This window comes from Pocillopora damicornis, chromosome 9, assembly GCF_964200805.1.
Source record: "Pocillopora damicornis chromosome 9, jaPocDami1.2, whole genome shotgun sequence".
In the NCBI taxonomy this organism is placed as follows: domain Eukaryota; kingdom Metazoa; phylum Cnidaria; class Anthozoa; order Scleractinia; family Pocilloporidae; genus Pocillopora; species Pocillopora damicornis.
The window spans coordinates 11,338,590-11,350,551 of record NC_142678.1 but is presented as its reverse complement, the minus strand read 5'-3'; the positions used below and the strand labels follow the sequence as shown (position 1 = coordinate 11,350,551).

At 36.8% G+C, this 11,962-nt stretch overlaps 1 protein-coding gene across 1 annotated transcript; it reads left to right on the top strand.

The window, feature by feature from the left end:
• The first annotated feature begins 280 nt into the window (after window positions 1-280).
• On the top strand, window positions 281-10,097 carry LOC113678661 (serine/threonine-protein kinase 17A). Its single transcript, XM_027195559.2, has 9 exons — window positions 281-1,291; window positions 1,384-1,605; window positions 1,691-1,847; window positions 5,133-5,259; window positions 6,121-6,169; window positions 6,271-6,297; window positions 6,775-6,927; window positions 7,910-8,073; window positions 8,747-10,097. Exons 1-9 carry the CDS (start codon window positions 1,227-1,229, stop codon window positions 8,785-8,787), a joined length of 1,005 nt encoding a protein of 334 aa, XP_027051360.1. The 5' UTR covers window positions 281-1,226; the 3' UTR covers window positions 8,788-10,097.
• The last annotated feature ends 1,865 nt before the right edge of the window (window positions 10,098-11,962 follow it).

Genomic DNA, 11,962 nt, shown 5'->3' with positions numbered 1-11,962 from the left:
TTAGCCCGTTTCTCGGTTGGTCCATTTTCATGACATTAGAGGCGAGCGTGATTTGAGGAGACCTTAAAAAGGCCACGCTGTTGAGTGGAGTTTTGATATCAGAGGGGCTAAAAATTGACACTCATTAGACAGATCTCTTCTAAAGGAGTAATACAAGGTCACTTTTTTTCGGGTTGGAATTGTCGGTATGACTTGGAAGAAAGATTAAGGCATGGTTATCATGTTTTTGGTATTGACACAGAAATTAGCACATGAGATTCTGATCTTTCCGCGATAACCTGAGGGAAGCTACCATTTTTAGCTGTACGACAAAATCGACTTTTTAGAAGGAAACTACGTCACAAATAGAAGGGCAGGATTGAGTCATGGAAACCGGCGAAATGGCAAATATTTCCTCAAAGACTTCTTGTGGTCCTGTACCGAGATAGCACCTAAATTGTTTTATCTCTGGGACGTATCTTTGAAAAAAAGTAACATGCCTTAGCATAGCTTAGATAGGTGCCACTTTACAAACCTGCCAAATCCTTAAATTCGACTTAAATCAAACTGGAAATATTTCTTCTTATTTGTTCTTACATGGGAACGTTGTAATTTTAAGGGGAACTTCCTCATCAAGGTGTCGTTTGGTAAGGGAAATTTTATTCCACTTTCATCGATGGCGATCAACTTACTAATTTTTTTTATGAGGGTGAATTTTCAAATAAGCTGAATATTAACCTCAATAACTTTTTAAAGCGCCTGGTTTCATAAAGGTACCTTTATTTTTTTCCTCTTATCAATATTATTCCAATTTTATTGACATGTCAACCCATTTTATCTCTCATAGATGTCTGCAAGCTATGGCTAAAAACAGATTTTATTTCCTCATATCACATTAAGAGATCAGATGTTATGGATGTGAACATAATTTGTATGACAGCTCAGCATTTTCCAGTCAGACGACAGTCATACGGGGACCTGTTAATCAAGTGGGCGGAAGTGACGACAAAGAGGAGGTGGAGTTTGACGGCATTCGACAATTCTGATTGGTCGATTGATCAGGCAAATGCGCGGCAAGGACGCAAAGGAGTTTCAAGTATTTTCATAGAGCGATCTGGTGTGACAGGTCAAGCAAATAGTTCTACAGTGTCGGCCGGCTAGATTTCAGAAAGGTGACTTTAATTTTGGAACTCTTCGATTTGACTTACAGATTTGTGATAAGACGTAAAACTTTGTGAACGCTCATCATGGCGTTCACGCCGCGTACAGAACCGATCGAGAATTACTTCGACATTTACGATGAAATCGGAAGGTAAAACTGTTGTCTTTTTACGTAAAAATGTACACCGTTCTTCTGTTTCTTCTCTGGGGTAGAATCTGATGGCGTAAATATTTCATTTACAGAGGGCAGTATGCAGTCGTAAAACGGTGCAGGGAAAAGGCATCTCAAAAGGAATACGCTGCTAAGTTTGTTCGTAAACGAAGGAAAGGCAAGGATTGTCGAGCTGAAGTTTGGCATGAAGTTGAAATCCTGAGCGCGACGAATTACCCTAACCAACATCCACAAATTATCACTTTGTACGATGTCTTCGAGACGAGAAGCGAAATCATACTCATCTTAGAACTGTGAGTTTTTCGCTTTTGTGCGGAAAATTTTATTTAATTTGATATTCTCATGATGTTGATGGTATGTTCGAAAATTCTTCCACAGCGCTCTTGGGGGAGATTTGCATCGGCACTGCATTGCGTACGATAGCGACGAACCAGCTTCGAGTAGAAGCGAAAGAGAGGTTGTTTTCCTCCTCAGGCAGATTCTGGAAGGTGTCAAACATATGCATGAACAAGACTATGTTCATCTAGACATCAAGGTGGGAATCTTTTTGATGCTGATATTGTGTTTGAATTCGTACATGTTTCTTAATGTTTGTTTGGCCCCAATTCTCGTGAGAGTGTCGTTACTCATCAAGCACTGAATAAACATTCAACAGTCAAAATCTTTGTCAATGACAAATTCAGTCAATTTACCGAGGGAAGATTGCTGTTTGCTTAGTAGCACAGTAGTATAATAACCTATTTCCAGTGATTAGTTTTGCATATTTTCCTCAGAATTACACTGTAACATCAGAAATATTTTACGCTCTTTCCAGTGCTCAGTCAGATGCGGCGTGCGTGTGTGTTGCTCATCAAAAAATCATTCTCGACATTTCAATATTTCATGTCTGCAGATCGACGCTTTTCTTGCCTTCTTAGACATTTCTAAACTCATTATTAATGAAAACCACGCTGGCTTAGCGATCAAAATTTAATGGGAATCTCATAAATGAAATGTCTGGCTTAATTTTCGAATGTCTTGGTTTTTGAAATGCGGCAGATGACACAGAGCTTAGTAAATGCGTTGGGGAATTAGTTGCTTTGATTTTAGATTTTCCCTTTCTTACCCCTTCAGCTAAGTTTCGAATATGCTTAGGTGTTAACTATGGGAGGCAAATGTCATGCTGTGAATATAGCTCTTTTGTTTTCTTTTTTAGCCTCATAAAAGACATGTCAGACGATTGTTAAGGAAAGGAAACGGTTTCTAAGTGTTTCCCGACTTGTCTATTTATAAGAACTCCACGCGAAAATAACGGTGAAACGACACCTTTCTTGCGTAACTAGGCGCAATTTTTGTTGTTGGTAAATGCAAACGATTCAGTCCTTAGTTATTGAATGTAAAATAATTACTGTTTGGATGATTTCCTTATTGTGTAGGAAATCATTTCATTGTCATATTAATCATGTATGACACATTTTTTGCAAGGCTTAACGTAATTGTTTTGCAATAGCTTCATTTCAAAAATATGTTTGTAATTTTGTTTTTCTGCGTAGGAAACATTGTAAATATGTTGACCTAATTTGTTCCTTGTGATCCTAGAGGAAATGTGTTAAGTTACATCGTTAAAGAGCTATTGCGAAGTATGATGAATTAAGATACTATACAGAAATGAAAAGTTTCTTCAATTATGAGGCAATTTGATCGTAATGCACACATTTTTTTTACTTTTCAAATTTATTTCAACACTCTGTGAAAGGAAAGGTTTACCAAAGTCCTTCAAGAAATCTTAACCTGTCATTCAACATTCCCTAATATGGTGTTTATTGAAATAACCTAATCAAAGATCTCTTAGTTATCAAATAAACTGGAGTGTGAGGGTCACCTAAGAATTTATTTAAATCAACAGCACTCTGGTTACACACACTCTAGAAAAATTCCAATTTCATTACCATTTTGCCGGTACCATTCCTCACATGCCTCACATACGCCTAGACTTGTTGTTTTTCTATAAAATGTAGGATATCCTTAGTCAAAATACACTCTAAATACTTTTGACCCCAAAAAGTACTTGAACAAACTATTCTAATAACTGATTTCTGTCTGATCAAGCTACAAGCACAGCACAGTGTTATGATTTCTTACAACTGTGCCCATTTTTTCAGCATCATAGGCATTCAAGAAGGTTTTCCTTTGACTGGGAGCTGTATTGTGCTTTGAGAGGTCTTCAGACTCCAGCTATTGTCTTTCTTGTATCCATTGTTTAAATTGGCAAGAAAAATTACGAACAGTTTATCTTTAAATGGATGCAGAAGAAAAGGTTCATGTCATGGTTTGAAAAGGGGTTAAGTATGTCTTTGTTAGTGTCAGTGAATTTTACACAAGCCTTATGTAGGTGCTGTGAGAACATACAAGCTCATGATGGCAGTACTTTTGTTATGATCATCATCAGATTCTGCTGCAAGTTTGAAATTGTAAATAATTATTTATGATGCTATTGTTAGATTTTGGATTTTCTCTTTCCTCATAGGAATTGACAAAAACTCCAAATTACTAGGATCGATTTTTTTGTCAGATTTTTTTCTTGTGAGTTCAATATCTAGTAATGACCCAATAGTCTCAGACCTGGTTAGCAGGAAAAAATGTTCAAGTTGAGATTTCAGCCTGGATAGTGACTTTAGAGACTTAGGGTATTTATCAAGGTGGACAAGGTGCAGCCTCCTAAGAATTTCTCCAGCAACTAGGCTGGCTTTTCAAGATGGGTAATTTTTTCGCATGTTTACTGACCCATTAGCTGGTCTATCCTCTGTTCTGATATGAACAAAATAAAATGTGGACAAAGATATAGAGCAATTTAGGGTGGGTGTCTGGAACCAAGCAAGCTTTTATGATGGGGTCCCAAAGCTATAAAATGGTCACCAAATCAGATTTGTTTCTTATCACAGCATAAAAGATATATCTATACAGTGATGGAGGTTAATGTGTTATGTCTACGAGGAAGCCAATTAATATAAAATAAATAATGTTTTATTTTCCCACCTCCTGAAAACACAGTATATTGATCAGGACAGAAGGTGAACCTGGGGCATTATTCATTATACCTTATAATCAACACAAAGTGGTTGCTACATTCAACAACAACAAGATTCTGGCAACAAAATGTTAATGTGTTGTAGTTCATGTGATCACAGTTAATCTTGCTTAACTTTGCAGTATAATCCAGTGCAATTGCTTGAGACTTTAAATATGGAAGAGTCTGCTTTAAAAATTTCTTTTTCATCTCAATATTTAATGATACACTGATTTTGCTAGTCCTTAATTCCTTTAATATGTTAGAAAACATCGCAAATTATCTCAAGTTTAATTGAATGGAAGTTGAACCCAGCCTAGTATTCAACTGCAAGGCTGCCCACAGCTTCACTTAGAATCCATCTCAACCTGGATACTAAACTCCTTCAAAATATTTACCAATGGATAGCAAAATTGCTTACTACTGCCTGCAATATTACTTTTTACCCCCAAGTGAGAAATTTATATCTGACCTTTGAATAATAGATTCAAAGCATATTTATATTGTGAAGTTCTTCTGATTTAATAGGAGATTCTTAAGTGAAAAGTGCCCATTGTTTGCAGATTAAGATCTTTTTAAGTAGGTTTTCTTCATTTTGAAGGATGAAACAGCTACCTCATCTGAGTGTTCCCAAAGATATTTTACATTATCAATAACCAGTACACCCCTCAAGAAAGACAATTTAGCACCAAAATGCTCAGACATTAACGACACTCACCACAGGTTCAATACAAACACACTTAATAATATTTCTGCATTTTTTTCTTCTGTCAGCCAAACAATATTCTTCTAATGACAGAACATGCTTACCCTGAAATCAAGATCATTGATTTTGGATTGGCAAGGCAGATAAAGGATGGCGAACAGATTTGTTTGATAGTTGGAACACCAGAGTATGTTGGTAAGTTCGATTTCAATTTACCCCTAAGTGAAATTCTCTTCTGTCAATAATATTCACACCTGTACCTACAGATCTTTCTGGTCAGGCCTGCAAACCTGACCATTTTTTTAATATACTTTTAATTAGATTTTTTGGAATTTGCAAATATTTGTACATCTCTAAACCCAGTGAGAAAATTATTTTATCCAGAGTATTTTTTAAATATATTTTAAGGTTTTTTGATTTAACATCAGGCAGCTTTCTGGTATTATTTACAGACATTAAATTGAGTCCTTCTGTTTGATCATAAACAATAAGAAAATATTACACATTGTGTTAAATCATCAACAAAAGATAAGTGTATCAAACAAATATAGCATGTGAAAAAAATCAAATCCCGCATCAATAAAGGAAAGAAGAAAATACAAAACAATTGTTGTGTATTATAAGTTAGCCTGTAATGGAGCCAAGGAAGTAATATGTATATCTGAGTAAGACTAGTAACCATGGCAATGCTGTGAGTGACAGCTACCTCTGCCATCATTCTCATGATTGATGTAAAGCAAAATTTATGAACCAAATAGTTTATTTGAGTATTGGCAGGAAAAGGGAGTCACAACCTTGAGAGGATGTGTAACAGGGACACCACAACCTCACTACTTCTACGCAGTATTGCTCATCCCTTACTTATTGAAGAGAAACTGCCTGCTTGCATAATGCCAGACTTTTACATGTTTCCGCTTAAAATAATAGAGAAAAATGGTGACATCTTTTCAGTCTGTTCAACTGATAAAGGGCTGATTACCTAAGATTTCTGCAATGAAACACTTCTGAAAAAAATTCATAACAAGTGGGTACATATTTATTTTTCTTACATTGCAGCGCCTGAAATACTTGAATTTGAGCCTGTTGGAAAACCAAGTGACATTTGGTAATTTTTTACTACATGTATGTTTTTTGGTTTGAAAATTTGAGCACTAATTTATTTCTTTCAAATTTGTTTCTCTAATTAAACCTGATTTCTTTTTTTAGGAGTATTGGAGTTGTTGCCTATGTCATGTAAGTCTCTTTGTAATTTCTCGTCAGTGAGCAATTGTCTTTTTCGATTTCAGAAATGTTTTCCTTAGCTATAACTTTGAAAATTAACTAGGAAAGGTTATTGGCTTGATATTAGTAATGACACTTGAACAATAACAGTTACCAGGCCTTTGTCTTTTTAAAAATACAATCACACCCTGATTATCCAGACCTCAATTTTCTGGATTTGTTTGTTATCTAGAATTGCTTCTCAGGTCCCACTTTTTTCTTAATATTCATAAATCACATTCAAGATCTGTGACAACTTTTTTTCCACCCAACAAAGGAACTCTAGTTGAAATTTTTTAAGGATGGAAAAGGGTTTAAGTGTGCATGGTGAGATTGGATCAAAATTCCTGAACCTGGGAGTTTCTTATGCCATCTTTAGCATCAGATTATGCAAGTTCAAAAGAATCATTCTGACCCTCTTTAAATTACTTTCTCTCCTTTTGCAATTAGGCTGACTGGGCTGTCGCCATTTGCTGGAGATGACAAACAAGAAACATGTTACAATGTGTCCCTTGCTGCTGTAGAATTTCCAGAGGAATATTTTAAGAACATTTCACACACAGCACAAGATTTCATTAAGAGGCTTCTTCAAAGAGATGCAGAGTGAGTAAACTTTAATATCATAAACCAGAAGTGAAATGAAACTATTTATATGATATTGCACTTGACTCCAGATTGAGAGGAGTGGGCTCAACACTTTGCTGTGTCATTTTGTTGTGCTGTGTCATTGTGTTGTGCTTTGTCATTGTGTTGTGCTGTGTCATTGTGTTGTGTTCTTGTGTAGCACCTCCCTGTAGTAAGGAGTATAACAGGGTACCAACAATATGTCAGAGAAGCCTGATGAAGTACTGATGAAAAAGTCAGGCTGGATGGCCCCTTTGGCTGGAAAAGTCTTTGTAGATTGTTGTGCTTTAAGACCCTGAACATTTGATTTTAGTAAAGAGAATGCTGTAAAGGAGGCACTGGCATAGAAACACCATCAGGTTTTTCCTGAAAATCTTCAGAAATCATCAAGAAAAAAAAAATCTCACTCATTTGACCCAAGGAGAAATTGGCAGGTTTAAAGATGAGTCATTTCTCATGACTGTTAAGACAAGAAAATCCTCCCAGGAGTTTAATGGGTACCAGCAAACAGTCAGGAAACTTGACAGTTGGTCAGGTTTGTGTGCAGTGGACTATTGTCTATCAAGGGGGAGTGGAAATACTCCTAGTAGCTCCACGTTGAGGAAACCAGAATGGTAGCTCTGAGAGTAGTATTAACCCTTCATGCCCAAACGTCAAAATACATATTCTCCTTACTGTTCTCTATACATTTCTAACATTACTAACCATGTGAATTTGTTTAACAATCAAGAGCTTCAATGGTTGGCAATCATTTCCTTTATTCTCATGATCTTAATTGTGTTTGATTCAGAGGTGAAACTGTTAGGAGAAGTTGGCCATCAGTCACTCTTAGGGTATATGGGGGTTCAAGGCTGTACAACAAAATACATGTACACATAACCCTGTTTGATAGCAGCACTTGACACTGAATCAGAGTTTGTTAGCAAATTGAATTTAACCTGTGGTCTTGTTTACTCTACAGTGAAAGGCTCTCGGTTCAAGAATGTTTAAATCACCCCTGGCTAAATACAGAGGAACTTTTTCAGCGAAGTCCTATACGGAAGAGTAGACGGTCATACAGTTCAGACCAAAATAAAAAGAGAAAAAAGCTTAAAAAAATGCAGCAGCAAAATGGAGTCACTGATGGTGAGTATTAAAGAAAATTGATGCCAGAAGTGATCTCCCCATAATATTCATAAATCATCTGGCAAACAGGTACTAAGAGCTCAAACTTATCAAGTAGAAGTTGTTAACTTGATCTAACACCAAATTTTGGTGATCAAATTCTCAATTGAATTACAGGCTTCTCAATAAGTCAGGGAGTAGATGGCTGTTGGTGTGGAATAGATGGCTGACAGTTTGAGAGCTCCTTCCAGGGGTCTCCTATTATTATAATATTATTTTTGAAAATTAGAGGCTCTGAGATGTTATTGTACACATTTTTGGAAGGTATATTCAAAGCAATATGGCAACTGATTGGCTAGTTGGACACATATGTAGAGATTGGAAGAGTGGCATGCTCAACCAGTTAGAAATGGTAAAAGCATTTGTTATGTGGAATGTGAAAAAGGCTTTAGAGAAAGCTGTCTGTTCATGAAACTTTTTGTAGCAGTGACTAACTTTTATTTGAGTTTAATCCTCACAACTAACACACTTTATGTTAAGAAAATTAGTGTGTTTAGAAATTGAGGTCAGCTCTTAATGAGAACCCTGGATTGATTGCTAGGGAGAGTGAGTGTTTGGAGTGTCCATTAATATTAATATTATTTCATTCAAAATAAATAATATTAAAAATAATAATGTTTCAATTTCTTTACAGATAAATCACTGGCTGTTGTAAATGGCGATGGTTCAAGATGAGACAACATCACAAGCACTGCATTAATGATCTGCATTGTCGCAGCATTAGTGCAATAGTGGCCTGAATGCTGATCGAACAAATCAATCCTGCAGTGTTGTAAATGCAAAAGACTTTATTTAGTTTTAGGAACTATTAATAATATTTTATTAGAAATTATGCAAATTACAGGCATGTTTCAATGTAAAAGGTTGTCAGAAATGTTATATTTGAAGAGATATGTTCCTAGACGGTCAGTGAAATGCAGTTGCATTGGCTAACCAAGGTGAAATCCAACCATGACACATACAGCTACCTGTGAAATCAGGGGCCTACTTAACAACTAAACTTCAAGATAGCACTAGCTACCCTCTGTTTTCAGGGAAACTGTCCAAGGATTAACATTAGAATAGTTTTTCTGAGGCTCTGACTGGTTTGAAGACTGGAAACAACAATTTTGTTGCCATTTTGTTACTTTTATTGTAGAAATGCCTTTTTAGGCAATACATTTAGCTTTGTCAGTTGCTTTGAATATTACTAGCCTTGTCAATTGCTGTAAAGGTACACCAAGGTACAGTATGTTATATATTTTGATGTAATCTTTAAGGAATGACACCCATTATTCCAAATTTATAAATTATTGGTGCTAAATGTTCTTGTGTACAGATAATGGTGTCATCATCTCAATTCTGATTGGCTAGAACCATGCAGCTAAATTCTAGCCACAGTTGTTTCTGTTGTTGCATTTCTGCTGACAGTAGTTTTTATAGTCATGTAAAAGTGACATCATACTGACGGAATATATTTTTATACATGTATAAGTATCATCATAGACAGGTTATAGTTTTAAACAAGTATGAGACAGTCAATGGAGTTGATGCATGCATGATAGCAGGAATGTTGAAGGCCCCAATTCAGCCATGCCAGATGACATGAGCCTTAGCTTTGATAAATCTTGCTGTCATGGTAGCCTCATCCAATAATTGGAATTTACTGAAACAAGCGAGGCGTGGGGTTTTAACCCTTTAACTCCCACAAGTGATTAACATGTAATTTCTCCTTATAATATCCATACATTTTCCAGCAAACTGGTAATGAGAATACTCAAACTTATCAGGTTGATGTTTCAATCTAACACCAAATTCTTATAACCAATTACAACCAGAATTAACGATCAGATCTTGGGAGTTACTGGTTAAATGCTTATAGCATTGCCTTCAACATGGCATCTTTTCAGTTGGTAAAAAGGACAAACAGTATTGAAAATTGTGGACTGTATTTGACGAGCTGTATAGTGCAGGAAATAATTTATTAAAGCTTATTTTTTGGTTGATCTTCAAGTGTAACTGTTCAGGAGAGGGTAGGTGAAAGTTGAAAGATGAATCCCCAGGTCCTCGTATTTGCTTGTAAGTCGTTTCGTACCAGCGGATGTTTCGTACTTAGTCGATTCGTACACAATTACATACACGTCCGTTCGCACTCGGCCAGTTTAGTCGTTGCGTACCCATACAAAATGCAAAGTCTGGGACGAGATTTTTAAGGGTAGTGAATTGTAGAAAAGAAAGAAAAGCATATTTCCACTTTTTAAGTAATACTCACCGAAGTGGAGGTGGCTAGGGGTGAATATTTACCGAGCTGCAAAGTGCAGGCCACCGACTCTGAGGTGAAGAGTTGCAGTCAGATAATAAAGCACGAAAAGATGAGTTCAACTCATTTAATCCTGCAACAATAAAAGTAATTCTGACTACACTATCACGAAACATTCAATGCGAAATAGTTTATTGAGGAATGGTCAGTCAGTCATCCGACAACAACAATGTGACGTAATGGTCAGTCAGTCAGTCATCCGACAACAACAATGTGACGTAACATATACTTATTACAACACAGAATATGCTAGCAAGTCTAACTTGAAAAGCTTGAAAAATTAAGTGTACCACGCCAGATACGAAAAACCACTAAAAAACCACTCTTTAGATGTGGCCAAAAAATATGTGGAAACGTATTCCCCATCTAATGCAGTGGCACGGAACCTCGGGGAAGAGGTACAAACAAACCCATACTCCATAGAAAAAATTTAACTAAATTGTTGACAGCAAACAGAAAGACTGACTGAGCTAGAATGATTAATATTCCCCGCTAAAACATTAAATACTCAAAACTCTCCCCTGAGAATGCTAAAACCTCTCAATCGTGCCATCAGAATAGTAATTTCCGACTAATTCGTTCCTAGTCACTCAACCGTCAGAAATTACATTTTCTAGGCGCAAATCCCGCTCGAGTCGAGCGCGGTAAAGACATAGAGAACTGTCTTTTCGTCTCGTCACGAGCGTGAGACAAAGAAAGCATTCTGAGTACCCATGAGGTATCGAACCTCAGACCTTCGGATTCCGCACCCTCTTACTTATTCTACCGACAAAACATGACGGTATCGACATTGCTGATCCCAGAAGTATGCGGGATGCGCGAGTCGCAATGGGCCTTGCTCACCATAGAGTCTGAGGTTCAGTGGTAGGGCTTTGGAGTGTGAAATGGATTCCTCATAGGGACTCAGGATTTTTCCCATGTACCACGCCTGTGACAAGACCAAGGAGTGATCAGAGTAAAATTTCTCCATACAGTATCAGTACATACTCAAGAAGAAAGAAAAGGGTCAACTTGGGGAAACTTTTTCATGTAAATACCAAATTCTCATAACTAAAAGTTGAAAGAAATAGTTAGGAGACAAGAAGGAGAGTTGATATAAGGATCTTGGGTTTGAAAAAGGTTTTTGCAATAGTAAATACAGCTTGTTGGCCGAGCGTCAGTCTTTCATCAAGCTAACCGAACTCGGGTCGGAAGTACCTCCCCGCTTTACCACATGCTCTTTAAGTCAAGGTTCGACGATCTCACATGGACTAAGAGTCCAGAGGTTTCTTTATTTACTTCTGGCCAATTTTGCTGCAAACAGGTACACTTTTTTCTGCACACCACAGTGGTGTACTTCCTGCGTTCCTAGCCATGTAGCTTTTCTGTCCCAAATAGCAGTCTACTTTATACGTTTTCAAGAGGGAATTTAATATACTATCATAGTTTCTTACTAACACGTTCCAAAGGGAGTGTGTTTCATCCACTTCCTTTGGGTTAAAACTTTCTCCAGTAGAAGTATCCTCCACACATTCAAAGAAAGCAGTCTTTAGATGTGAGCAAGAGAGTACA